We start from the raw sequence: 25,030 nt of genomic DNA, 5'->3' as shown, positions 1-25,030 counted from the left end.
TGGTTTTTTTTTTAACTTCAGTGTGTGTTTTTCTTATAGCAAAGCCACATCGGGCTATCTGCTGAGCCCACCGAGGGGAATCGAACCCCTGATTTTAGCGTTGTAAATCCGGAGAGTTACCGCTGTACTAGCGGTGGGCTTTTTTCTAACTTCATAATGAAAGATATCGTTACTTAAGTTATTTTTCATTCATTAGGGAAGAAATGAAGTTTTTTAAGAATTAAAAGATGTGAGAGTTTTGAGAGAATAAATATATATTTAAAGAGAAGTAAAAGACAATATACGTATTATTGTGTGGAAGACATCAGAAAACAAACGAAAAACTAATGTACTATTGTAGTGTAGTAATGAAGACAAGAAATATAATAAAAAACAACGTAATAATGTAATGTAGTTACGAGGACAAATTACTAAAATTTCGAAATATTGACATAAATGAATGAAACAGCTTATTTCTGGCAAAAATAATTAATCAGTTAAGGATCACTTTAACTAACTTACGTTTTAATAAAAACCAAACAGATATAACTGAATCTTTTTTTTTTCAAGACAACAAAAGAAAAAGAAAATAGTGCATGATGAAATTAATATAAAAGCTAATAACATCTGATAATAATGTTGAAAATACCACGTGGATTTTTACAGTATGTTGGACATCTCAGTTTATATCTTGAAAGATCACTCAGTGTCTAACATAGTTAATGAATGTTTTTTTCTTCTTTTCGTTTTTACTGTGACATTTACTTTTACCGTTATATATGTAATATATTTATTATAAAAATAAGATAATTTATACCATGGAGAACTAAATATTATAGTAAACGCCAAATATGGTTAGTGTAATGTCAAAGTTTAGTACAAATATATATAAAATGTGTACGTGAAATTTCTTCTGGATTTTGTTGCACATGTTTTCTTACTTACTTCTTACATAAATCTCAAGAAAATGAAACCAAACTCTTAACATTTAATGATAAAAACCCTATAACCCGAGTGTCCTCCTTTCAAAACTTTTTGGGCAATAGGGATTTTATTATTTCGTAATAAGACTTCTTAAACCTATATGCTTTCTGGCATGATAATTATTCACATTTAATATGTTCCAGTACACGACAGATTATTCGGTTATAAGTAACATTATACACTGCAGTCCTGAAGTCAACAGAAAAGATAACATATAAACTTTATTTCCGAAAATAGCAGACGATGTAAACGTTCACCGAGTCTGAAGGTAATAGTGAAAAGTAAAAAGTGTAATACATCCTGTTTTGTAAAAAGAGTAAAGTGTAAAACATTTTGTTTGGAAAATATTTGATAAATATTCCCGTCAAAGTGTACAGTTAGAGGAAATACGGTAAGGGTTTTATTTTTGTAAATAACATACGCATAAGGTCCACTTGTTACAAACATTAATTTCGAACCATCCCTGATTTCGAAACACCAGCAAGACGAGGGTGCGTGCGCATTGGAAAGTGCATTGTGGGCTTCATTATTTTCAACTCATTATTCGTCTTTTTCATACGATTCCAAGGTTTGTGGCTAACTACAAGCTGACCACGTCCTTGGGCTTTCTGGGAGATATAATCATTTCTTTGGTTAGCTCTGCGAATGTAATTAGTAGTTTGACTTTTTGCGAGACTAACACCCTGTTGACGACGTCTATTTCCTCTCATATGACCTTGATGACTTCCTTTACTAGTGATTCCCTGGTGGCCATTTCCAGTGCTGTCACCTATAGTCTTACCTCTGTTCCGCTGACGGACACCATTAAGGTTTTTTAAATTACCATTACCTCTGTAGCGTTCATCATTACTGGAAACCAGAGAAACATGTTTGATATCGTAACCAGTGCTTTGTGCTCCCGCGTAGTTTTTGGAGTTGTAACTGTTTCCCGCTTGACTACCATGTGCTTCAAGATACCCATTGTTAGGATCCTCATTATAAAGAGCGGCTACACCACTTCCATCTCTTCTATAAGATTCACCATCGAAAAAAGGCACTTCTTTATAAACTGGGATTTCTTTGATCACCGGAACCTCCTTATAGACAATCCTTGGTGAGCTCCTGCAAGAAAAAAATATTTGAACAACTGTAATTTCTTTAAAAGTAAATTGTACATTACACTTCTTATGATTTAACCATAAGCCTGTTGTAAAAACAATTGTACTAAGTTCTGTTCGATGAGCACAGAGCTTTAAACTCTTTAAACTACAAACATTGCTTATCTGATTGTAAATAGTAATAAATATGTGAAAGGTTAATTTAAGTGTCTTACTCCACAGAACGATCATTTTAGTTTCAATCAGTAGTTTTCTATAATTTCATCCAATAAATGGTTTCGCTGTCTTCGAAATTTGAAAAAAAAAAGATTAAAAATTGTAACATCCTGTCACTTATGTGTGTATATTAATCAAAAATAACTACTAACACTACGTTAAAACTATTTGTATTTCCAGTTTCTGAATTGTTGTGTTCTTGTGTGCAATCGCCAAGTCAACTATTAATGGTAAAAAAATGATTTTACAAATAACAGTTAGCTTTAGTGATGACAACTAGTTAAATTTCTCAGTTAAAATTACTGTCAAAATGATTAACATTTTTAGCAAAAGTGCTTAAAAGGAGAATGAAACCTCACAATATTAAAATAATGCTCGTATAAAAACATTTGTGTTAAAAACTAATAAGTAACATTCCATAACCGTGAAGGAATTACAATTTATTACTTAATTAAAAATAGCAGGAAAAAAATCAGTTCATATGTATATATTACACGAACATAGTTTGAAAGTGCAAAGGTTTGAACAATATAATTGTATATTCTAAGTGATTTCCGGTGCGGAACGTCAACCTTAAGCTTGGGGACATCAGAATGATCCACAAGAAGTTGGTCAAATCTCGACCACAGAGCCATTATTCGCCTTTTGGTGTTTCTCGTAAAATATTTAATATCAAATTTTCTATATATTAATATTACTATCTCAATGGCTGTCATTGTAGGTTTTTAAGATAATGTTTAACAATGATACATTTGTGCTTTTAAGATTCATAAAGAAGGTCAATTAATATGTAGAATTATACACAGACCGTTATCTACGTCAAATGTTTTTTTTTAATCTGCGAGCTATCCGTCCTCTTGCCCTACACTTTGTCGAGCAGCAACGTACTCAGCAATGCAGATTCTTTTATCTCCAGAATACTGCTTTAAAACAGGTATCTAAGCAACAATTTTAACAACAACTGACATCTGGTAATGAAGTTGAAATTATAATGAATATAGAATTAGCTGGCTCGGAATGGCCAGGTGGTTAAGGCACTCAACTTCTTATCCGAGGATCGCAGGTTCGAATCCCCGTCGCACCAAACATGCTCGCCCTTTCAGCCGTGGGGCGTTATATGTGTCGGTCCATCTCACTATTCGTTGGTAAAAGAGCAGCCCAAGAGTTGGCGATGGGTGATGATGACTAGTTGCCTTCCCTCTAGTCTTACACTGCTAAATTAGAAACGGCTAGCACAGATAGCCCTCGAGTAGCTTTGCGCGAATTTCAAAAAGAGACAAAACACAAGTAACAAATAGTTGAATGCCTTGGGGCTAATCTTAATACCCTATTCTGTCGCCGTTGTGGTTTGTCTGACGTATTTACAGTCATTAGTAGTTGTATTCAAATACGGATCGAATATATACTTTGTAAATTTTAAATATAGTGTTAAATTTACATCTTTTATTTTTACCAGCTATTAAGTCTGAGGTGTTGATGGTTTCGTGTGTTTTGTTCATAAGTTTTCGGTAGGTTATGCTGAACCCCATTTACAACTGAAGATATATTTTACAAAAGAAGCCTAATTAAACAAATCACGATCCACTACTGTTAACGGATTTCTTGACACAATTCAAAGATCAATATCATCAATGTATTGGGAAATACATATATGTACACGTGAGGTCTGGACGGAAGTTATGCAAATTCATGATTGATGAAACGTGATCTTATGACATGAATAGTTGTAAATGATTGAGTACAGTCTGTAGCTGCTTCTTAATAAATCTCATGCTCCACGACTGACACGAGATGTGGAAGTCGTCGACATAGAGACAATTTGCAACTGCAGGGGAGTGCCCACTGACGGCATTAATTGTTATTATTAAAAGTGTGACGCTTAAGACACAGACCTGAGGGATTCCAAGTTCCTGTGGGAAAGGACGGAAATGTGTCAAACTCACACAGACCTAGAATCACCTGTCCATTAAAAATGGGTAAATGACCATGCAATCCATATGAATAGAGATCTCCCAAGATGCTATATCTCCAAGTAGCATAATTAGCTTTCTCAAGATAAACGAACAGAAATAAGATGTCGCTTAGAAAAGGCTTCCCTGATTGACGTTTCATGTCGAAGTAGGTGGTTTATAGTAAAGCACTGTCACCAAAACCCACTATGAGTGGACGAAAGAAGGTTGTTTGATTCGAGAAACCAAACAAGACGAGCAGAACAGAGGGTCTGCCAATGTTCCCATTGGCCTTTATATCTATGCACAGTTGAATGAATTGTGTATGCCCTTTGATGACATTACTGTATTCACTCGGTCAAACAATCTCACCATGACTTATTACCATCCCCAAATATGACCTTTCTTTCAGTCATCTGAAGAGGGCGAATGTATTCTGCTTGGAAGTACCGTCTTCTATTTGCCGAACATCTTTTGAACCATCCTTTGATTCCCATTTATATAGATGGTTCGAAATCAGGTGACTCTATGGGTTCCGCCATTGTTTGATATGGTTCGTTGGTTGCACACAGAATCCGCTCTACAGTTTCTGTGTTCATTGCCGAATTGTACGTCATTTTTTCTGTTGCCCTGAATCATGTAAAGCTATGCAGTACACGAACTGTACTATTTATACCCACGCGCATCACGTTAGTTCTCATCCTGTTCTTACTGATATTCGAAAACGATTGGTCTATTTTTCTTTATCATCTACTTCAATTTTTCTGGAAACCAGACCACCTTGGTATTCGCAGGAACAAGCTTGCTAACACCACAGCTAGTTCCAAATCGGAAGGAGAAAGTTGTCTTGATTAGGCTACGCAATGATCACAAGTTTTAACTCTTCGTTTTCTTTTATTTCGGACTGATGCAACAACATGTAGTCTGTGTGACACTCAAGTCACAATAGCCCACATTTTACTGTCGTTCCATCGTTACGACCATGAACGAAAGCAGTTTTAGACATTTTTTTTAACATAAGTGCATCCCTGACGTTGGACAGCGTCATTGGTGATGGAGCCACTGTCCACCTTACAAATGTTTTTTTTTTTTTAAAGGCCATTTGCTTCTTTAACTTTATTCAAGTTTTTACCAGCTGTTTAAAGTTTATTTAATTTTGCATTGATTCATTTTTACATTTTATAACGATTTTACTTTTATTTTTTACTGGTTTCTCGGCGCAAATTGCCTAGTAGTTTTGAGCAAATGAACGCCAAACAACTAATCAACCATTGAACGGTTTTCTTTCTGTATTTTTTTTTTTTTGGCTGTGATGTTGTAATAGTTTATCTCGGAAGTTTGTTAGCTAGTTTGTTTTTCTTATAGGAAAGCCATATCGGGCTGTCTGCTGAGTCCATCGAGGGGAATCAAACCCCTGATTTTAGCGTTGTAAGTCTATAGGCTTACCACTGTACCAGAGGGGGATCGGAAGATAGTAATTTTCATCTTCCTCAAAGGTTTTTAAATTATCATGTGCATTATCAAAGCTATTACAAAAGTGTAAAGAGTTAGTTTAAGTATTTATATGTTTCATTTTATTTGTGCCTGTATTTTATTACTTTCAGGGCTATCTTCGGAGCCCACCGCGGGGAATCGAACCCTTGATTGTAAATCCAGAGACATACCGCTAGGCTAGCGGTGGGCTGAGGGTTTTAGAGAAACATAATACGTGTTTATTAGTAATCGCCTCAGGCGACTGTGTTCTAATATGTGGGAATATATTTCCAGTGCTTACAGTGATGAATCCTAGAGGATATGGGAATTACTTTTTTATGTGGGTTTCGTTACGGCATACCTTTTTAAACTATTTTTTAATTTTTTGCTCTTTTTGTTACTGGTGGAGGAAAGGCATCAAAAGATGTGTTGAAAACTTTTCTGTCAGCGTCTGGTGTTGGGTGTCACATGTCTGATTGGAATGTGAATGAAATGGGAAAGTGATCGCTTGAAATTTCAGGATGAGCTTATGAACTTCTAGATTTTGGAGGCGATGTGTCTTGTGCAAAAATGTAATCCAGTACTTTGCATGTATTCTTGTTGATTATGTTTAGTATTTTCTAGTGGTGGGCGTGTAGTACAGTTGCTCTTCTATTTGTGCGACTGTTGAAATAATCAGTGTAAAGAGAGCTTAAATTTACTATATTTTTTATTTAGGGTATTTTTTATGCATGTGTAAAGATTATTTATATTTCACTATTTTGAGAGGGTTTGGTGTGCTTTGTTTCGAATTTCGCGCAAAGCTTCACTAGCTAGCCGTCCTTAATTTAGCAGTGTAAGACTAGAGGGTTGATTGATTGATTGATTTAGTGTTTTATGGCACAAAACAGCTAGGCTGTCTGCCCCAAACGTCCGGTAAAAAGGTAAAAATAAATTAAATGTAATAAAATACAGAAAAGGAAATGAAGGTAAAACAAAACATCATTGAAAAACAGGAAAAGTATAAAACCAATGTTGACACCTAGTTTACAATGGTAAGATAGAAGGCAGAGTATAAGAAGTTGTAAGGTATTTACTCTAGCAAAAGGTAATGATCATAACCCCCCAGGAAGACTAACAGGTGAGTTCAAAAACCACCGTCAGTCACCTGAAGTTGGCCTTTCCAGTCCTGGTTCCGGGTTATGTGTCATAGCAGCCATTATCAAAATGTAAAATAATAGAAGTTTTAAAAGACATATAGCAAAATCGTAATAATGAGTAGCCAAATGTCTAGTAAAAAGGTAAAAGTAAAGTAAATGTAGTAAAATTTGTAAAAGTAAACGAAGGTAAAAACAAAACAGCAATTAAAAACAGAAAATTGCATAAAACCAATGTTGACATCCAGTCTATAAAGTTGTAAAGAACTGAACTTCTGTAGCAGAATGGTAATGATCATAACCCGCCAGGAAGACTAACAGGCAAGTACCAGAACCACCGTCAGTCACCTGAAGTGGGTCTTTCCAGTCCTGGTTCCGGGTTATGTGTGATTATGGCCAATACCAAAGGGTAAAGTAATAAAAGTTTAAAAGACATGCAGCAAAATTGAAATAACAACTCGCCAGGACGACTAACGGGTAGTTCAAACAGCAGCGTTAGTCACCTGAAGTTGGCCTTTTCAGTCCTGGTGGCGAGTTATTTAATGTCCTGACCATTTGTCAATGTCAAATTGAACTAAAGAGAATGAAACTGTGAAAAGGGAACCACAATTAAAAAGGTGTAATGAATAAATATCCAACACTTAAATGAGATTAAAAAGATTAATGACCATTAAAAAACTAAAACCTTTATCAAGGTGGACAGTGTCACCATCGCCAATAACACTGTCCAATGTTACAAATTAAAAAAAAACATGTTTAAAATATTGCCGTCGTTAAGAATCATAACGATGGCAAGAAAGTAAAATATGGCTAATAGTGATTTGAGTGTTACACAAACTACACACTGGTGCATCAGTTCCAGATAAAAGAAAACGATGAGTTAAAAAACTGTGACCAATGCGTAGTCATGTTAGAACAACTACCTCCTTCCGAACCTTACGGAAGCTAGATGGCCAAAGCCCAACATATGGTTTTATTTGAAAAAGCTTGTTGTCGCGTTGCTCACTCCAAGTGCACTGCCAGCTAGCACGGAGCCGAGCCTTGAATACAAGACCATAGTCCATGTACGGAATAGGCACAGTGGTGATAGTGTCAGAGCAGATAGATTTAGCTGCCGTGTCTGCAAGCTCGTTCCCGCGAATAGCAACATGGCCTGGCATCCAGAAAAACTGGATAGAAGTAGCTGTTAATGAGAAATGGGCCAGTCGGTTTTGAATATCAGCGAGAACAGGGTGTGAGCCAACGTGTAGGGATTCCAGGGCCAGTATAGAACTAAGCGAGTCAGTATAAATAGTGCAGTTGGAGTACTACTCAGCTTCAATATGATCCAGGGCAAGAGATATGGCATACAGTTTAGCAGTGAACACAGAAACTGTAGAGAGGATTCTGCGCGCAACCACCGAATCGCAGCAAACCATAGCAGAGCCCACTGAATTACCTGATTTGGAACCACCTGTATAAATGGGAACGGAATGATTGTTTGAAAGATGTTCATTAAATAAATGACGGTACTTCCAATCTGGAGTATCTGCTTTTTTCAGATGACTGAAAGAAAGGTCACATTTGGGGGTTGTAATAAGCCATGGTGGGATGGGCTGACTTGTGGAATTTGCAATGTTATCCAAGGACAGACCCAAGTCATCAAATTGCGCCTGGATGCGAAGGCCAAACGGAGCAATGGCAGATTGTCTGTTCTGAAAAAGCACGGCCCACTGAGGAAGGAAAACACATCCCCAGGTGGGATGCTTTGGTAAGGAACGAAGTTTCGAAGAATATACTAAAGATAGTTGCAAACGGCGAAGGTGCAGAGAAGGGTCATGAGATTCAACGTATAAGCTTTGAACTGGAGAGGTGCAGAAAGCCCCAGTGCAGAGTCGAAGTCCTTGGTGATGAATGGGGTCTAGTATCTTTAAGGCCGAGGGTCTGGCAGAGCCATAGACCATTGATCCATAGTCGTGTTTTGATCGAATAAGAGCACGATATACCTTTAACATAGAACATCGATCTGCTCCCCAACTGATAGTAGAGAGGACATGGAGGATGTTCAATGCTCTTGCGCATTTGACCCTAGCTGCTTTAAGTATGGTATAAAAGTCAGCTTACGGTCAAAGATAAGCCCCAAGAACTTCGCTGCCACGGACCACTGGTAGCGAAACTTCACCGATATGAAGTTCAGGATCAGGGTAAATACCCCGTTGGCGGCAAAAGTGCATGCAAACGGTTTTAGAGAGAGAGAAATTAAAGCCGTTCGCCATAGTCCACTTCAGTACACGATTGAGGGCAGTTTGAAGTTGCCGCTCAATATATCTCATGTTCGACGACTGACATGAGATGTGAAAGTCGTCGACACACAGCCCATTCGCAATAGTGAGAGGGAGTTGTTCAGTGATGGCATTTATCTTTATACTGAAAAGTGTGACACTCAAAACACAGCCCTGACGGACTCAAAGTTCCTGTACAAAAGAACGAGAAAGTGTCGAACCCACACGAACTTGGAATCTCCTGCCCATTAAAATTTTTTTAAATAAACGTGGGTAAATGGTCACGTAACCCATATGTATAGAGGTCTCGCAAAACGCCATACCTCCATGTTGTGTCATAAGTCTTCTCAATGCCAAAGAATATTGATACAAGATGTTGGCGTTTGAGAAAGGTTTCTCTGATTGATGTTTCAAGTCGAATTAGGTGGTCTGTGGTGGAGTGCTGTCGTCGGAACCCACACTGGGTGGGCGAGAGGAGGTTGTTTGATTCGAGGAACCAAACAAGACGAGCATTAATCATCCTTTCTAATGTCTTACAGAGACAGCTCGTCAAAGCAATTGGACGGGAGTTTAAAGGAATCCTGGGATCTTTCCCTGGCTTAGAGAAAGGTAAAATATCCTGGCGCCAGGCATCAGAATAAACATTATCCTGCCAAATTCGGTTAAAGACAATTAGAAGGACATCAAGAGAAGCAGGAGATAGATGGTGCAGCATGTCATAGTGTACATCATCAGGTCCAACAGATGTACTGCCAGACCGATGAAGGGCCATTTTCAGTTCCACCAGTGTAAAGGGATAATTATTGTCAAAGAGACAGTCAGTTCGAAAGGAAAGAGGTGAACGCTCTGCCCGAGTCTTGATGGTCAAGAAGATGGAGGAACAAGCAGAAATGCTAGATACCCGGCAAAAGCTTTCACCTAGAGTATCAGCGATGCTCCGGACATCAGCCACCTCCTGACCATTAGAGAGTAAGATCGAGAGGGGGACAGAATTGTAGTGCCCACTGACCTTTCGAATCCTGTCCCATATGACCTTGGAACTGGTGGTAGAAGATATGCTAGTTGTGAGCTTAATCCAAGATTCCTTCTGGTTTTGACGTCTTACCCACTTAGCATGTGCACGGGCCCGTTGGAAAGCGACGCGTTTCGAAAGTGTGGGATATCTACGAAAAGTATCCCAGGCCCTTTTTTGAGCCTTCCGTGCTAAGTGGCAAGCAGGATTCCACCACGGACGAAGATATCGTGGAAAACGTGTTGAGGTTTTAGGAATACACTGAGCAGCTGCTTGTATAATACAGCCAGTTACCGCTGCCACGCAGTCGTCTGTTGATGGCTGATTCACGATGGCAAAATCAATTTCTGCAAGAGCAGTGAAAGTGGACGAGTCTGCCTGATCCAGCTTCCACCGGGGCACGCGAGTAGGGTGGCATCGACCACGGCCAGTCTCTCTCAAAAGTATAGGAAAATGATCACTGCCTAGTGGATAATTGTCAACCCTCCATGAAAAATGAGAGAACAATGAAGGAAAGCAAACTGAGAGATCAATAGCAGTAAAGGACTGACTGGGTGCGTGAAAAGTGGAAGAACCAGTATTGAAAAGAGAAAGATTGTGATCAGAGAGCATATGCTCTACAGAGCGACCCCTCCCATCAATAACAGCACTTCCCCAGAGGGGATGATGTCCATTAAAGTTCCCCAGGAGTAGAAAGGGAGACGACAACTGTTCAACGAGAGCATGAAGGTCTGATTGATCATATGTTTCACCAGGGGACAGGTAGAGAGAACAAACAGTGATGGTATGACTCAAGGAAACACGGATGGCTACGGCCTCCAAGGGTGTGTTGAGTGACAAAGACAGGGTGGGCACATGCTGATCAACCAATAGTGCCACCCCTCCATGTACTCGTCCATCACACAGCCTATCATTTCTGTACAGAGAAAACTGCCGAATGGTGACTGCATCAGCAGGTTTTAGAAATGTTTTTTGTAAGGAAAGACATACAGGATGGTAGGAAGCAATCAGTGTTTTGATATAATCCAGATTAGAACGTAAACCTCGACAGTTCCAATGTATCAAGGTGGCCATTTTTAATGACGGGTAGGCGAATTGGCTAGAGAACCTTTCTGTTTACGATCACATCTTTTTTCCTTGCTCTCATAAGTTGGAGGAGGTTTATCAACCTCCATGGATGCCCTGGGTCGTTTGGGCAGGTCTTTGTTATTGGAAGGGAATTTTAGTGACTGAGGACGCAAACGAATGATTGTTTTGCCTCTTGGGGTGGGAGAAAAAGATGTATCAGAAGCAATGCTTGTATTTGAAACTGAAGGATGTGGATCTTGATGTTTGTTAGAATGTATGGGAGGAACAGAGATGGGTGTGGAAGTCGAGTCATCAACCTTTTCAACCATGGAGGTCAAAAGGCTTTTCATTTGATTTGAAAACGATTCTCTTGGAGGCACAGATTGATCTGTCTGCACTCCCACTATAGTTATTATGGAACGAAGTGCAGCAGCATCTGTCCGAGATGGAGTGGCGGGCAGCAATTTCCGAGCCTCAGGATAACTAATGTTATGAGTCGTTTTCAAACGCTGCACCTCTTTTTCCTCTAATCATTCTGGGCAAGAACGAAAGTAGGAAGGGTGAGAACCATTGCAGTTGACGCAGTGTGGGTCCATGTCACATCCATAGGCATCGTGGTCCTTGCCACCGCAACGAGCACATGTCAGGGAACCACGACATGACGTCTTTGAGTGGCCAAACCTCTGACATTGGAAACATCGGAGAGGGTTTGATATGTACGGCCATACCCTGCAAATTAGATAACCTGCCTTGATGGTGACAGGTGCACATGGTGATGTAAATGTCAAAACGAGGATATTTGTCGGCAGTGTAACTATCTTTGTGAGTGGAGATGCGCCTCACTGCAGAAACCCCTTGAGTGGAGAGACCAGCGAAAATCTCTGACTCAGGGACGTTCTTCAGATCCCTCTCAACAATAACTCCTCGTGATGAATTCAAGGTAGCATGAGAGGTAACCTCAATAGGTATATCCCCAATTGCCGTTGAATTCAAGAGGAGTTCACTGTGGTGGGCTGTGTATTTTGCTAAATACTCATAAGTAAAACAGCAACACTTTAAACGTAGTTTACAACTTATGTAATGATATACTTGTGAAATGTCACAAAACAACAATATGACTTCATTAATCTAGGCACTAATGATGTCGCGTCTCGCCGAAACATGGATGAGCGTTTTAGATCGTATAAACATTTTTTTAACAACGATGTGTTCGTTGGAAAATCTCACAAAACAACAATATGGCTTGAGCAATTCACTGTTAAAAACTCCCCAGTGGCACAGCGATATGTTTGCGGACCTGCAGCGCTAGAATCCGAGTTTCGATACACGTAGTGGGCAGAAAAAAAAAGACACTCGACTCGTAAGTTGAGGGTCGCGGGTTTGAATCCCCGTCGCACCAAACATGCTCATTCTTTAAGCCGTGGGGACGTTATAATGTGACGGTAAATCCCACTATTCGTTTGTAAAAGAATAGCCCAAGCGTTGGCGGTGGGTAGTGATGGCTATCTGCCTTCCCTCTAGTTTTACACTGCGAGATTAGGGACGGCTAGCGCAGATAGCCCGTCGCGTAGCTTTGCGCGAAATTCGAAAACAAACAAACAAAATAAAGATATTGTCACGTCGTACCGAAACGTAGATGAGTATTTCGGCAATGACATCTTTTAAAAGGTTTTTACTATAAAGCAACTAACAACATGTAGATGGCTGAGTTAACGTTTATTCCAACTTCAAATATCTAAAAAAAAAATATTCTACATATCGTTTACGTTAAATGAGGTTTTATAATCTTGACTAATCCACATCCAATTATACATCATCTGAAAAATGTTAATACATATAATGATTGATGAGAGCTGTTACGAATCAACCTGTATATTAAGGAATTTCAAATGGTTGGAACAAATACATTTCACAATTAATTTATTTTTATTCTATACAAACAATATATTTCTTTACTTTCACTTTAATTACCTCAAGTTTGTTTATTATTTTAAAGCAATTTCCGCTGCTTGAAGAATCATTTTAGTTCACGATTGAGTAATTTTAATTATTCGTAAAGTTCTTGCTTCGTGTGTTTATTATTACATTTAAGAATCTTCGACGTTAGCCCTAGTGAAATAAAACAATAGTTTTAACAGACGTAAGAAGATTTATTGCGCTCCCCGATCAGTAGCACAACGGCATGTTTACGGACTTACATTGCTAGAAACCGGGTTTCGATATTCATAGTGGACAGAGCACGGGTGGCTCTTTGTATAGTTTTGGGCTTAATAATAAAGAACAAATTCAGATCAGTTACAGCTTTTGCTGATAACACAGGCTTGCAGCGGTTTTATTTTTCTGAAATGTTTAATGTTCTACAGTAATATTTGTACTTTCAATTTGAAAATCATGTCCATTTTTCTCCATCATGTACCAATTTTTCACATGTCGTCATATGTACTTTTATATAAGTGAACCACTTTCACTGAAATTGGGTCACTTTTTGTTATACTTAAAATGTTGACAACTACTGACTATAGATTTCTGTAGACCAATTGCGAAGTGAGAGTCTTACTGATCGTTCTAGAACCCATTAGAAACACTAGTATATAAATGGTTAACAGATCGCATGACGTGTCATTTCTGGATAGTATTTGTTTGTTTTTATGCACTTTGATATTTCTGTTTTTTTCAATATCATTTATCTATGTATATGGCAACGAAAGGTTGTGTTAAGGACACAAACACATTGTGTTATGTCTGAAGTAAATTTGGTCTTAGTAAGAGTTTTCTTTTTTTTCTTGATTTGCAAAATATCCTTACGGTATAGAAAAATAAAAATTATTTTCGAAATCTGAGTGCCTGAATTATGGAAAATCCGTTATTAAAACAAAAACAACTTTATGAAGTTTAATTCGCAGTCCTGTGTAATATGAGATAACGCGTTAATTTTCTTTATATACTAATGAAAACTAAATGTTTATAATTAACATTTTTTGCATTTTGCTTTTGCTATAAAAACATATATCACTAGCTACGAAGGTTTTCAAATGCAATATCAATTCTGATTTGTTTGTCTAGACTAAAAATCAGATATTGCCAACAAATTACAACACGTAATATTACAAATATCACCCAACAATTAAACACACGCAAAAATTATTTTTTTAACATAACCAATAGTTACTGATATTATAATTTAGCGACAAATATGTAAATTTTAATTTCACAGTAATGATTCACTCAGAGTTTCCACTGCTGTTTAAGTTTATATGTTTGACTTAGTAACAATTAAACATCTCAGTCAACTATATTGAGATAATCATGCATCCAGTAATCTTATGAATTTTCAATTAATAGAACTGTAAATATTAGGAAAGAATACATATGGCTCGACTACACACAAGAAATTCAAAGTGAGAAACGGTAAATCGAATAAATCAAAGTATTTAGTTAAGGGTTATAATCACAATTTCACTGTGTACTAACTTTTCACAGCTTGCTACAAACAAACACAGTTCTCACAGATTTATTCTGAATTTGCTAGCTAATTTGCATAATACTTGGAAAAAAGGTTTACTTTAAAAGATCTGGATTTTTTTGATTGACGTTAAGAAAGTCACTAACACAGTAGACCGAGTTTTGTGAGTTCCTTTCTTTGGTTATTACGATTGGTGAAAAGTTCATGTTACTGGTTTCCCTGAGATTTCGTTATTAAACAAGATTCTGCAACGTTTTATATTCTGAAGTAAAGCAGAGTTCAGTTAACTTATTCTACGATAGGAAAACGTCCGAATCGCAGAGATATCACAGTTACAATTGTATTTTCTGTTTTGTACTTTTTTTCAGAATCTCTAGGTATGTCGGTATACAAGATCATATGCACGGAACGTTATTGTAGATGTAGACTGTAATTTATAATCATACAAAATGTTGATTTTTTACACATACACGCAAGCAAAATACTACACATGGTAATCCAAGGACAGGTAGGCAAAAGCTTCACAACAATGTTGCAGTGATGACACATTAAAATATGTCAATAACCTCGTATTTCCTATTTTTTTGTTGATTGGGACCTATCATTTAAAGCAATGATTTAAAAGAAATATCATTCATTCACCTACAATAAGAGCGACTGGTCTAAAGTATTTGTTGTTGTCATGAATTATTTATCATTAACGTAATTCTTATGCCACTAACCTGTAGTGGCAGTCATTAATAAAAATTATAAGGTGTTCACATAAGTTATGGGCATGGTATGGTCAGGTGGCTAGGGCGCTTGACTCGTAATCTGAGGATTGCGGGTTCGAATCTTAGTCACACCAAACATGCTCGCCCTTTCAGCCATGGAAGCATTATAATGTGACGGGCCATCCCACTATTCGTTAGTAACATAAGAGCCCAAGAGCTTATGGTGAATGGTAATGACTAGCTGCCTTCCCTCTAGTCTTTCATTACTAAACTGGGGACGACTAGCGCAGATAGTCCTTATGTAGGTTTGCGCGAAATTTATAACAAACAAAGCAACGCACTAATTTAAAGTATTAATAATTCAGCCTGTGTTTTCTACCATTGACTGTCATACTTCAAATATATATATATATATTTGAAGTATATATCACTATTTCCAGTGTATCTGTCGCCACTTTATTTTCAATTTATTATCCTTAATATCGTCACTAATGATTTGGAATTATTTCTTATCATAAACAAGTAGTTTCGACATATACTTATCTTACATCTTCGTTTAGAAAGTAATCTTGTCAAATATTTATACACCTACATGTCCATCTATAGGGAGTTCGTGTTATTTGTAATTAGTTGTACGTGTTTAGGGAATACTTACCGTTTCATGTGAGTACTGTTTCGAATTTTGGTAAGTAGTTATGTGTTTGTGAAGTGTTAAGGTAATTACTAAAAAAGGTTATGTTATTTATGGTATAGTCTCCTGGTAAAGCGTGTTTGAATTCTCTAAAATGTTTGCTCACAGTATCTAGTTATTTTAGGTTGACTACAGAAAAACAAATTAGATGTGTAAATACGTGTTTACGCAAGTAAAAGTCGTGTAATATGTGGAACAAAGTTTCAGAAAGATTCAAATTAGTGTGCTAAAAGACATGTATTTTTTTAATTTATTATGATTTATACCTCAACACTGACAACCGCATAAGAAACTAATTCATAGGGAGCTTGTTTGTTTATTTGTTTTGAATTTCGAGCAAAGCTACTCGAGGGCTATCTGCGCCAGCCGTCCCTAATTTAGCAGTGTAAGACTAGAGTTAGTCATCACCACCCACCGCCAACCTTTGGGCTACTCTTTTACCAACGAATAGTGGGATTGACTGTCACTTTATAACGCCCCCACGGCTCAAAGGACGAGCATGTTTGGTGCGACCAGGAAGGAGGCTTGTCTCAAGGGCATAGTTAAATAGTAGGTTGTCTACATTATGCCCATCGCAAGGATTAAATGTCGAATTTTAGTATTATACGTTATATCATTCGCAGAAATATTACAGAAATATCACTTGAAACTTCATGGCACCCACCCCTTAATAAATCACGTGGTAGTTCAATAGTGGAAATTCTTATAAAGTGTTTCGATATCACGTTTTTCTCTTCTTCCTCCGAGGGATTTAGTTAAATAATTATGTACTTAATTAAGAATTAGCGCACAGTATCACCATTTCTAGTCTATGTTTAAAACCTAATCGAGCTTCATCAAATAGTGAACTTACATGTTTTTATTATTTTTTGATGGATTTATTTCGGGCGTGGCATGGCCGAGCGCGTAAGGCGTTCGACTCGTAATCTGAGGGTCGCGGGTTCGCATCCGAGTCGCGCCAAACATGCTCGCCCTCCCAGCCGTGGGGGCGTTATAATGTAACGGTCAATCCCACTTTTCGTTGGTAAAAGAGTAGCCCAAGAGTTGGCGGTGGGTGGTGATGACTAGCTGCCTTCCCTCTAGTCTTACACTGCAAAATTAGGGACGGCTAGCACAAATAGCCCTCGAGTAGCTTTGTGCGAAAATTCAAAACAAACAAACAAACAATCAAAAAACAATTAAACTAGAAAGAGTTTCACGTATATTGACATAACGGCACGTTTGTTTATCCGATGAGAATGTTTTGTTCGTTTAGAAAAGTTCGCGTTTTAATTCTTTCGTATGTGTGAAAAAAACAACAAAACCTATGATAATATTTGACTGTTGGAATCCGGTTATAAAATCAACTTCTACTTTGAGAATATTCATAAATTTAGAGTGAAATTATTTAAACTGTTAACGCAAATCATGTATTACCTCAGACAGTATCCTTGGGAGTATCCGTTAATTTCATCAATAAGAAGTTGATATTCTGAACATATCTTTAGTGAGATCATCTGGTGTAAACAGTGTGAACATAAAAAAAGGTTAAAATAATACATATTTTCTGGCGGGACACATGATTTCACTGGTTCTAAAAGGATTCACTGTTTGTATTTATGTTAATGTCTGTTTCAGTTATATATATTTAAATATGTATGTGGCTTGTATTGTTAAATATATATTGCACAAGTCACGCCTGTCTTTTAAGTGTGTAGAAAATTCTCGGGCGTAAGAATCAACAACATACAACTAGTATGTAATACTAGTGATTGCTTGTATTGTTGCCAAGCAAACTTTCGAGAATATCTCTTTAAAATGTTTATAAATCAACGCGCCAAGAACAATGGAATATTGTTGATCAACTGGAGTCAGTATACTATAAGCCTCAGAAGCTATAATTATGATTAATGCTTATTAATCGGAAAAAAAAACTGCAGATATTTGACCAGAAACATTTAGAGATTTCGAATACTATAAGCCGTTCAACTTCAGAGAGTTAACTTCGGACATTAGTACTTCTTCGTAAAAAATGAGCTTATAAGACGCGTGAGGCCAACCAGCTAGCTTTTCCGTCAAGAGAAGTGTGACAATATCAACTCAGAATTAATTCTCTTGCTATGGACCCAGACCAACAATAAAATATTCAGTTCCAGATCAGATAAAAGACTAACTACTGTTTGTGATTTTATAATTTTTTATATATAAACCATTATTTGTAATAACCGTTATTATAAATTGTATTGTTGTTTGTATATTGAAATATACTTGTGTTAAGAAAGAAAATTGTGTGTATCAATTTTGTCAGCAAATATAAAAAAATTGATACATATTGACATTCAATTAATTTCTAAATTAAAATTAAAATTTCCGTCTATTTGAGATCATAAGGCGTAACGCACGTAACACAATAAATCTAAGGCTCGTCCGAGATAAATTATAATACGTAACATGGCTAACTGTGCGTTATTTTCTTCACGTGTCCTTTGAATCTGTATGACTATAGTTCAAGCACCTGTTCAACGGTGCATAGTTAGGTATCGGTGATAAAATGGTGTGTAATATCTGAACGCCAAACTACCCATGTAACTTTCCATGAATCCTTAAGGGTATATAGCCATACAGGTTTGGTGACTAACAGATTTACAGTTCGTCGATTATAATCAGACACAAAAAAATTCTTATGTTATTTTATGAACCACAATAACTGATTCAGGCAGTTTTAAATCCTGGTGACATTGAGAGTTGATTTTCATATAATGCTGACGTTGCTTACGGGCTTTGAGGTTTGGGCATGTTTCATTTAATGATTATATTTTGTGAATAGTTATGAGTATTGAAGCTTTGTTTAATGGTGATTTTGTTTCATGACTGATTTGATTTCATTCAAATTTCTTTTTCTACTTCTGATTTCAGCACAGGAAAAAAACAACACTATTCGTGTAATTTTGTACATACTGCGACACTGTTAGACGTAGGTCTCGGTTTAAAATGAAAATACACGTATTGGAAACCGATTTTTTTCCACGAGTAGTATCTAGTTCACATAAGTATCACTTGTAAACCAGTATGTTGTAAGATTTTTTGATTCTGAAAAATGTTTCTGAGTTTTACATGTTTTATTAGCCAATAAATTCAGATTTTTTTCAGAGTTTCTGCATGTAGCGTTTATTGAAATATATTAGACGATTTTAAGAGCACTTATTCTTTGTAACTAAAGGCTACTTACCGTTTCCGGCCAACGAAAACAGTCTTGACGATAGGTATGAAGATAGGAAGTGGAATAATCAAGGCCTCGTTGCTTGGGAAGTATTCCAGAAAGACCAGAAGAGCCAGTAGAACCTGGCAGCTCACGTTCACCAACTTCATCCTGGAGACAACATGGACAATATAACCGAACACTTGTGAACTGTGCATGTGCTAGCTGACCGTGGATCCGCTCCTCACGCCACCTGCTTGCGGACAATAGCTATCAACAGCAATGACCAGAACGAATGTAACGGACGGGACGAAGCGTATGGTAAAGAAATAGCTTTCTTTTTTTACAGTGAACCAACAAAAGCTAATGGGACAGTGAACTTGCTAGATATAACGATAAAAGTAAATAAAACTTAAGGAATGTTTACATTGTATGATGAGAAGGTCAAGGTATATGAAAACAGGAGAACCTTGTCGAACACAATAGAATAAAGCTGTTTGTTTAACAGCTAATCGAAAAACACCATAAACTTAAATCCTGTCCAATTTTTGTTGTGGTTCAATAAAATAAATAAGGCCCATCATGGCCGTGTGGTTAAGGCACTCGACTCGTAATCTGAGGGTCGCGGGTTCGAAAACCCGTCACACCAAACATGCTCGCCCTTACAGCCGTAGAGTTGATATAATGTGACAGTCAATCCCACTATTCGTTGGTAAAAGAGTAGCCCAAGAACTGGCGGTGAGTGGTGGTGACTAGTTGCCTTTCCTCTAATTTTACACTGCTAAATTAGGGACAGCTATCGCAGATAGCCCTTGAATAGCTTTGCGCGAAATTCAAAACAAACAAAACCAAACATAAATAAATAAGTGCGACTGATCCTGTTCCTATAGAATGTTTTTAGGGAAATGTGTACCTTCTGATGTGCATACGTTAAGTTAAAAACTAGCAATTTGGTTTTTTAATAATCTATTCGCTATAGATATTGATTAATTTATAATACATTCCGCAAAAGAATTACAACACGAGAAGGGGTAATTTGTTTAACCAAGTATTAACAATATAAATATTTATTTGTTTTGGAAAAGCACAAGCTACTTTTGAAAATGGTGAAATCCTACTTTTGAACTTATAATGCCTTACAAAATGTTCTTCCGCCAAACTTGCGACATTTACGTCTTAATGCATAAATTACCAAGTTTTGAAATACTAGGATCTTGTTGAAACGCTTTGCTCGAGTGAGTGCTTAGAACTACCATGAAGAGGCTTGAAGACAAAATAGAATCTTACCTGCATGTGCTTTATTCTGTTTCCTAGACTAGCGAAATTCTCATTGGAACAGCAAGGAATGACCTTTCCTTATATAAATACTCAGTGATGCAACTATTAAAATGATCTCAAAAAAAGTGTTTACTGTTTCTATTGTTTTAGTCCTAGATGCGTTTATCCATTTGTGTGAGATGTTATGTCATCGGGACTGAAACAAAAACCAGAGATGTCTCTAGTAAGTAAACAGAAAATTGAGATAACACGTGTATGGATATTTTAAATCAGTATCATACTGATTATTTAGAAGATTATGTAAGAAAAAAACCTGTCAAGTTTCTTAGTTGCATAGTATTTTTAGAAACCGATTTGTCTTGAAACTATGATTTTTAATTTTTTCCCTTCAGGTCATTGAAATTAGATTGAAGTTCGCATTGTGTTACTTGTATTTGTAAAAAAAAAAAAAGCGTCAAAATTTCCTTAAGGTGTCAGGGTGACAGCAGCAATATTCATTGTGTCGTGCGAAGTAAAATTATTGTTTGACTAAACAAGATGTTCACAATGCAACAGAGATGGCTCAGATGTCGGGTACCGAAACAATGAAAATTATAAGTAGGGAAGACATATAAATAAATAAATATTTGTCTCTTCTTTCTTATTATACTAAGAATATATCCAATAATGTATTTGCACAGTTTATGAAAAAGGTACACAAGAATAACAAAGCGGTTTTGTTATAAATATACAATGAATTATACACAGATAACAAGAGATTTGATAATTCTAATGATAACTCGGTAAAGTTGTGAATAGAATAGAAAATGCTAAAAGCATACTGTTATCGACAAGTATTAAATTGTGAATTTATGAATTTCAGTAACAACACATGGAAATCATTAAAAGAATTGAATATGATAATAGTGCATTCATGAAACATGAAGAGGTAAAAAAATATACATGTCAACGATATAATTCATGAGACAGTGGTTTGAGGAAACTATGCTAAAACGATTTTGAATATACAAACCAGCAAAACACATGCCAAATACAGCCAGTATATGTAGTTCATTGCAACAGAATAAATCAAAACTATATTTTGACATTGTCTGACGTTTCTAGGATATGTTATTCCATCAAAAATAGACGCTTTTGGGTAGGATATGTAACGACCCTTTCTGACGCAAATATCTGTATATTCAGATCATAAAGACGTGTATGTGTCTGTGATTTAGAATTACCAAGTCGGTAATATCTCTAATTCTTAGTGATACTTGACAGTAAAGGAATATCAATCAACTTTGGGCACCAGGAACTTCCAGAAAGAGACCTATAGCAAATCGTAGCACAGCCATGGCAAATCAAAATGTGTTGTATTGTAACAGGAGAGATTTTTCGTACATAAAGATCAGTGGGAAAAACCGTTTACGTGTTCTATGCAACTGTACCCAACCAGAGCTTCGTTTTGCAAAAAAATAAAAAATGGGGAAGGCAAAGAGAGTTGACTTCACATTGAATTCCCATTTCAGCTGTGGACACTACGCTACGATCAATTTGCGTATATCTGTTAATCCAGCGTGCTGTTTGGGGCCCATTCCCAAGCTTGAAGTGGGTCTCTGTTGACCTGTGTTCAACAAAATCACGAAGGATCTCCTTGTGGTAAAGCGACAAAACTCACAAATACACAGATAGCCTTATGCCGCAGGGGTTTTATCAAGATACATAATCGTCAGACAGAACATAACCGAACGTTGTAATACGGATTTTAACGACATAGTGAAGCCCTCAAATAGTTTATATAATGTAATCAACCTTTATACTGAGAAAGCATATAGAATAAAAAAAATGACAAAAATAATAAAACAAGAAATCCAGAGAGCTTTCACAAGCTGCACCTTCCTTGTACATGGATGAAGATAACAACAGTGTATTCTAAGCATTAGAAACACTAAGAAATGTTCCCAATCTAAATTTACGTGTTAGCTGTGTGTCTACTGGAAAATGCAAAACCAATATTATGACGCTTAGTGCAAAATGTACTAAAACCACAGAGTAAACTCCGCAATACAGCTTAACTTGTTAACAACATATCCATAGACTACGAAATACACAGAACATAATTCAACAATTAAAACACATCATATATGTGTGCAAATATTATTGAAACAGAAATGTCTTCAGTTGACAATTATCAGTATTTCGTAATCTTTGTTGATAACAAAGAAACATTTCAAATAATATATTTATCATATTCTTTTCACAACATATAATCTCGTATATTGTTCTATATTGATGTTACTGTTTACACGCATGAAGTAGTTAATGCGTTAATGCCCGAGTGGTAACAGAAAGGGCAGTGTATGATCAGACAAACATGTACGAGTTGTTATTCTGGGTCGTATAAGTTGTATTCAGCATTCGTTCATCAAAATACACACACACACACACACCTGTTTAATGTAAACGGATGTGATCTTGGTGTAATTTTGTTTCTTCAGGATAGGTCAACTCTTTTTTTAATACTTTTTTTCTGCACTCGGTGTAGAGTCATGTCTTGTCACGTGCCACAAGGTATAGGGCGTCAAATTGTTTGACTGTCCAGAAATGGTATTACGTAAACGGATATTTCCAGAACAGAAGGGTGCCTACAGTGTAGTGTATCAAGAATCCTGAAACATTACTCCGGAAAATTTCACTGGTAAATACCAAAAAAACTATTACCCAAGATGACTGTATTTTGATCAGGTAAACACATCAAGATCGAAAGAAGTCTTTCAACACTTTACGACAAGAATAGCATGAACACATTCATTCAAAGGTAGAAGAAAAATAATACGAGACTGACCAAACAAGATTATATTGCAAGAAAGGCTACCTGTAAATTGATGTTAAAGAGAATTTACCGCTGACACCGAGTTAACTGGGAAAGACAACATGCTACTACAATTAGGACACTGACGACATGTCATATTTTCAGATGAATCAGTTTCTGGCTTGTTAAAGCTGATGGTTGGATTTATGATCGTCGTCAGCTAAGGAAAGACTGTTTCTCCGACAGAGAACATACAGGAGGTGGTGCAGTACATGTTTGGGCAGCTATTTATCATAGTGGAAAACTCCCCTTTATATCCTCCATGGAGACGTTATTGGCGACTCCTACAGGTCACTGAGGCAATATTTCTAACATACGCTGGAGCAAAGTTTGTTAATTATTTTGTGTGCCAGGATGACATTACCATAGTTCACAGTGTATCAATATTATCTCGACTAAGAGAACATTGCAAAACTGACATGTCAACAAAGTCTTCAGATTGTAATTCCATTGAGAACTGTTGGATAGAACTGAGCCGGAAAATTTCTAACCACGACCCTAAACCGGATAATGTTGCTGTTATATTTTGTCATTATACAGTCATGTCAAAAGTTAGGACACCCTATGAAAGCCTGTGTATTTTTGTAACATTTCTAGATATATAGATATTTAATCTCAATTTCAACAATACTGAGAGATTACAGGAATATAACTAAACAATTAAAACTGAAGAAAGGACTTTTCAAGATCTTCTGTAAATGTAATTCTACGAAAATGCATATTCTAGATGAGGAAAAGATTAGGACACCCTACCCCCTAATAGCTAGTGTTACCCCTTTGGCTGAAATAACTGCAGTGAGACGCTTCTTGTAGCCATCTACTAGTCTCTGACATCGGTCTAAAGAAAGTTTGCCCCACTCCTGAATGCAGAATTCTGTCAGCTGTGAGATGTTTGAGGGGTTTTTTGCATGTACAGCCCAATTCAAATCACCCCACAGCATCTCAATGGGAATAAGATCTAGGCTTTGACTCAGCCATTTCAGGACTCTCCATTTCTTAGTTTTCAGCCAGTTTTTGGCGGATTTACTGGTATATTTTGGGTCAATGTCGTGTTGCAGGGTCTAGTTCCGCTTCAGCTTTAATTTTCGTACAGATGGTCTCACATGATGCTCAAGCACCCTTTGATACACAGTAGAATGCATGGTGGATTCTAAGATCGTGAGGTGTCCAGGTCCTGCTGCAGCAAAGCAGCCCCAAACCGTGACACTTCTACCTCCATGCTTCACAGTTGGTATGAGGTTCTTTTTCCTGGAATGGTGTATTTGGTTTACGCCAAACATGTCCTTTGTTCTGATGTCTAAATAATTCAAATTTGGACTTATCTGTCTAAAGAACATTATTCCAGAAGTTATGGTCTTTATCTACATTCTCTGGTAAACTTCAGTCTGGCCTTGATGTTTCTCTTAGAGAGCAAAGGTTTCTTCCTTGCACACCTCCCATGCAAGTTAAACTTGTGCAGTCTCTTTCTGATTGTAGAGGCATGCACTTTTACATCAAGAGTAGCCAGAGCCTGCTATACGTCCTGTGATGACATGTTAGGGTGTTTGGAGACTCTTTTAGCATCTTGCGGTCTGCTCTCGGTGTGAACTTGCTTGGACGATCAGACCTGGGCATGTTGGCAGTTGTTTTGAAAGCCCTCCATTTGTTGACTATTTTCCGGACAGTAGAATGGCTGATT

The 25,030-nt window shown here is 37.0% G+C and overlaps 2 protein-coding genes across 20 annotated transcripts in view; one reads left to right on the top strand and one right to left on the bottom strand.

The window, feature by feature from the left end:
* Positions 1 to 25,030, top strand: part of LOC143223166 (uncharacterized) — a 101,933-nt gene that overhangs the window by 44,169 nt on the left and 32,734 nt on the right. For 9 of the 19 annotated variants that reach the window (XR_013012696.1, XR_013012698.1, XR_013012704.1 and 6 more), the window contains one exon: positions 19,242 to 19,541. The exons of 9 other annotated variants lie outside the window; for them this stretch is intronic. The gene's annotated coding sequence lies outside the window, so the exon portion shown is untranslated. Of the gene's footprint in view, positions 1 to 19,241; positions 19,542 to 25,030 lie in introns of those variants that run through there. One more of the 19 variants, XM_076450741.1, reaches the window with a different exon arrangement.
* LOC143223165 (uncharacterized) lies at positions 1,165 to 19,438 on the bottom strand. Its single transcript, XM_076450738.1, has 2 exons — positions 19,251 to 19,438; positions 1,165 to 2,064 (listed from the first exon to the last, which is right to left on the bottom strand). The coding sequence occupies exons 1-2, from the start codon at positions 19,436 to 19,438 to the stop codon at positions 1,410 to 1,412; spliced, it is 843 nt and encodes a 280-aa protein (XP_076306853.1). The 3' UTR covers positions 1,165 to 1,409.

Source organism: Tachypleus tridentatus, chromosome 8 (genome assembly GCF_004210375.1).
Source record: "Tachypleus tridentatus isolate NWPU-2018 chromosome 8, ASM421037v1, whole genome shotgun sequence".
In the NCBI taxonomy this organism is placed as follows: Eukaryota; Metazoa; Arthropoda; class Merostomata; order Xiphosura; family Limulidae; genus Tachypleus; species Tachypleus tridentatus.
Note: the sequence above shows the minus strand (reverse complement) of the source record. Positions and strands in the feature narration are given on the sequence as shown.

What these genes read in the sequence shown, in the direction of transcription:
- LOC143223165 (XM_076450738.1), bottom strand. Translation starts at nt 19,438, where the DNA reads ATGCACAGTTCACAAGTGTTCGGTTATATTGTCCATGTTGTCTCCAGG. An exon ending in GTTTTCGTTGGCCGGAAACG is followed by an intron (nt 2,065 to 19,250) that starts GTAAGTAGCCTT and finishes TTTTTCTTGCAG; the next exon opens with GAGCTCACCAAGGATTGTCT.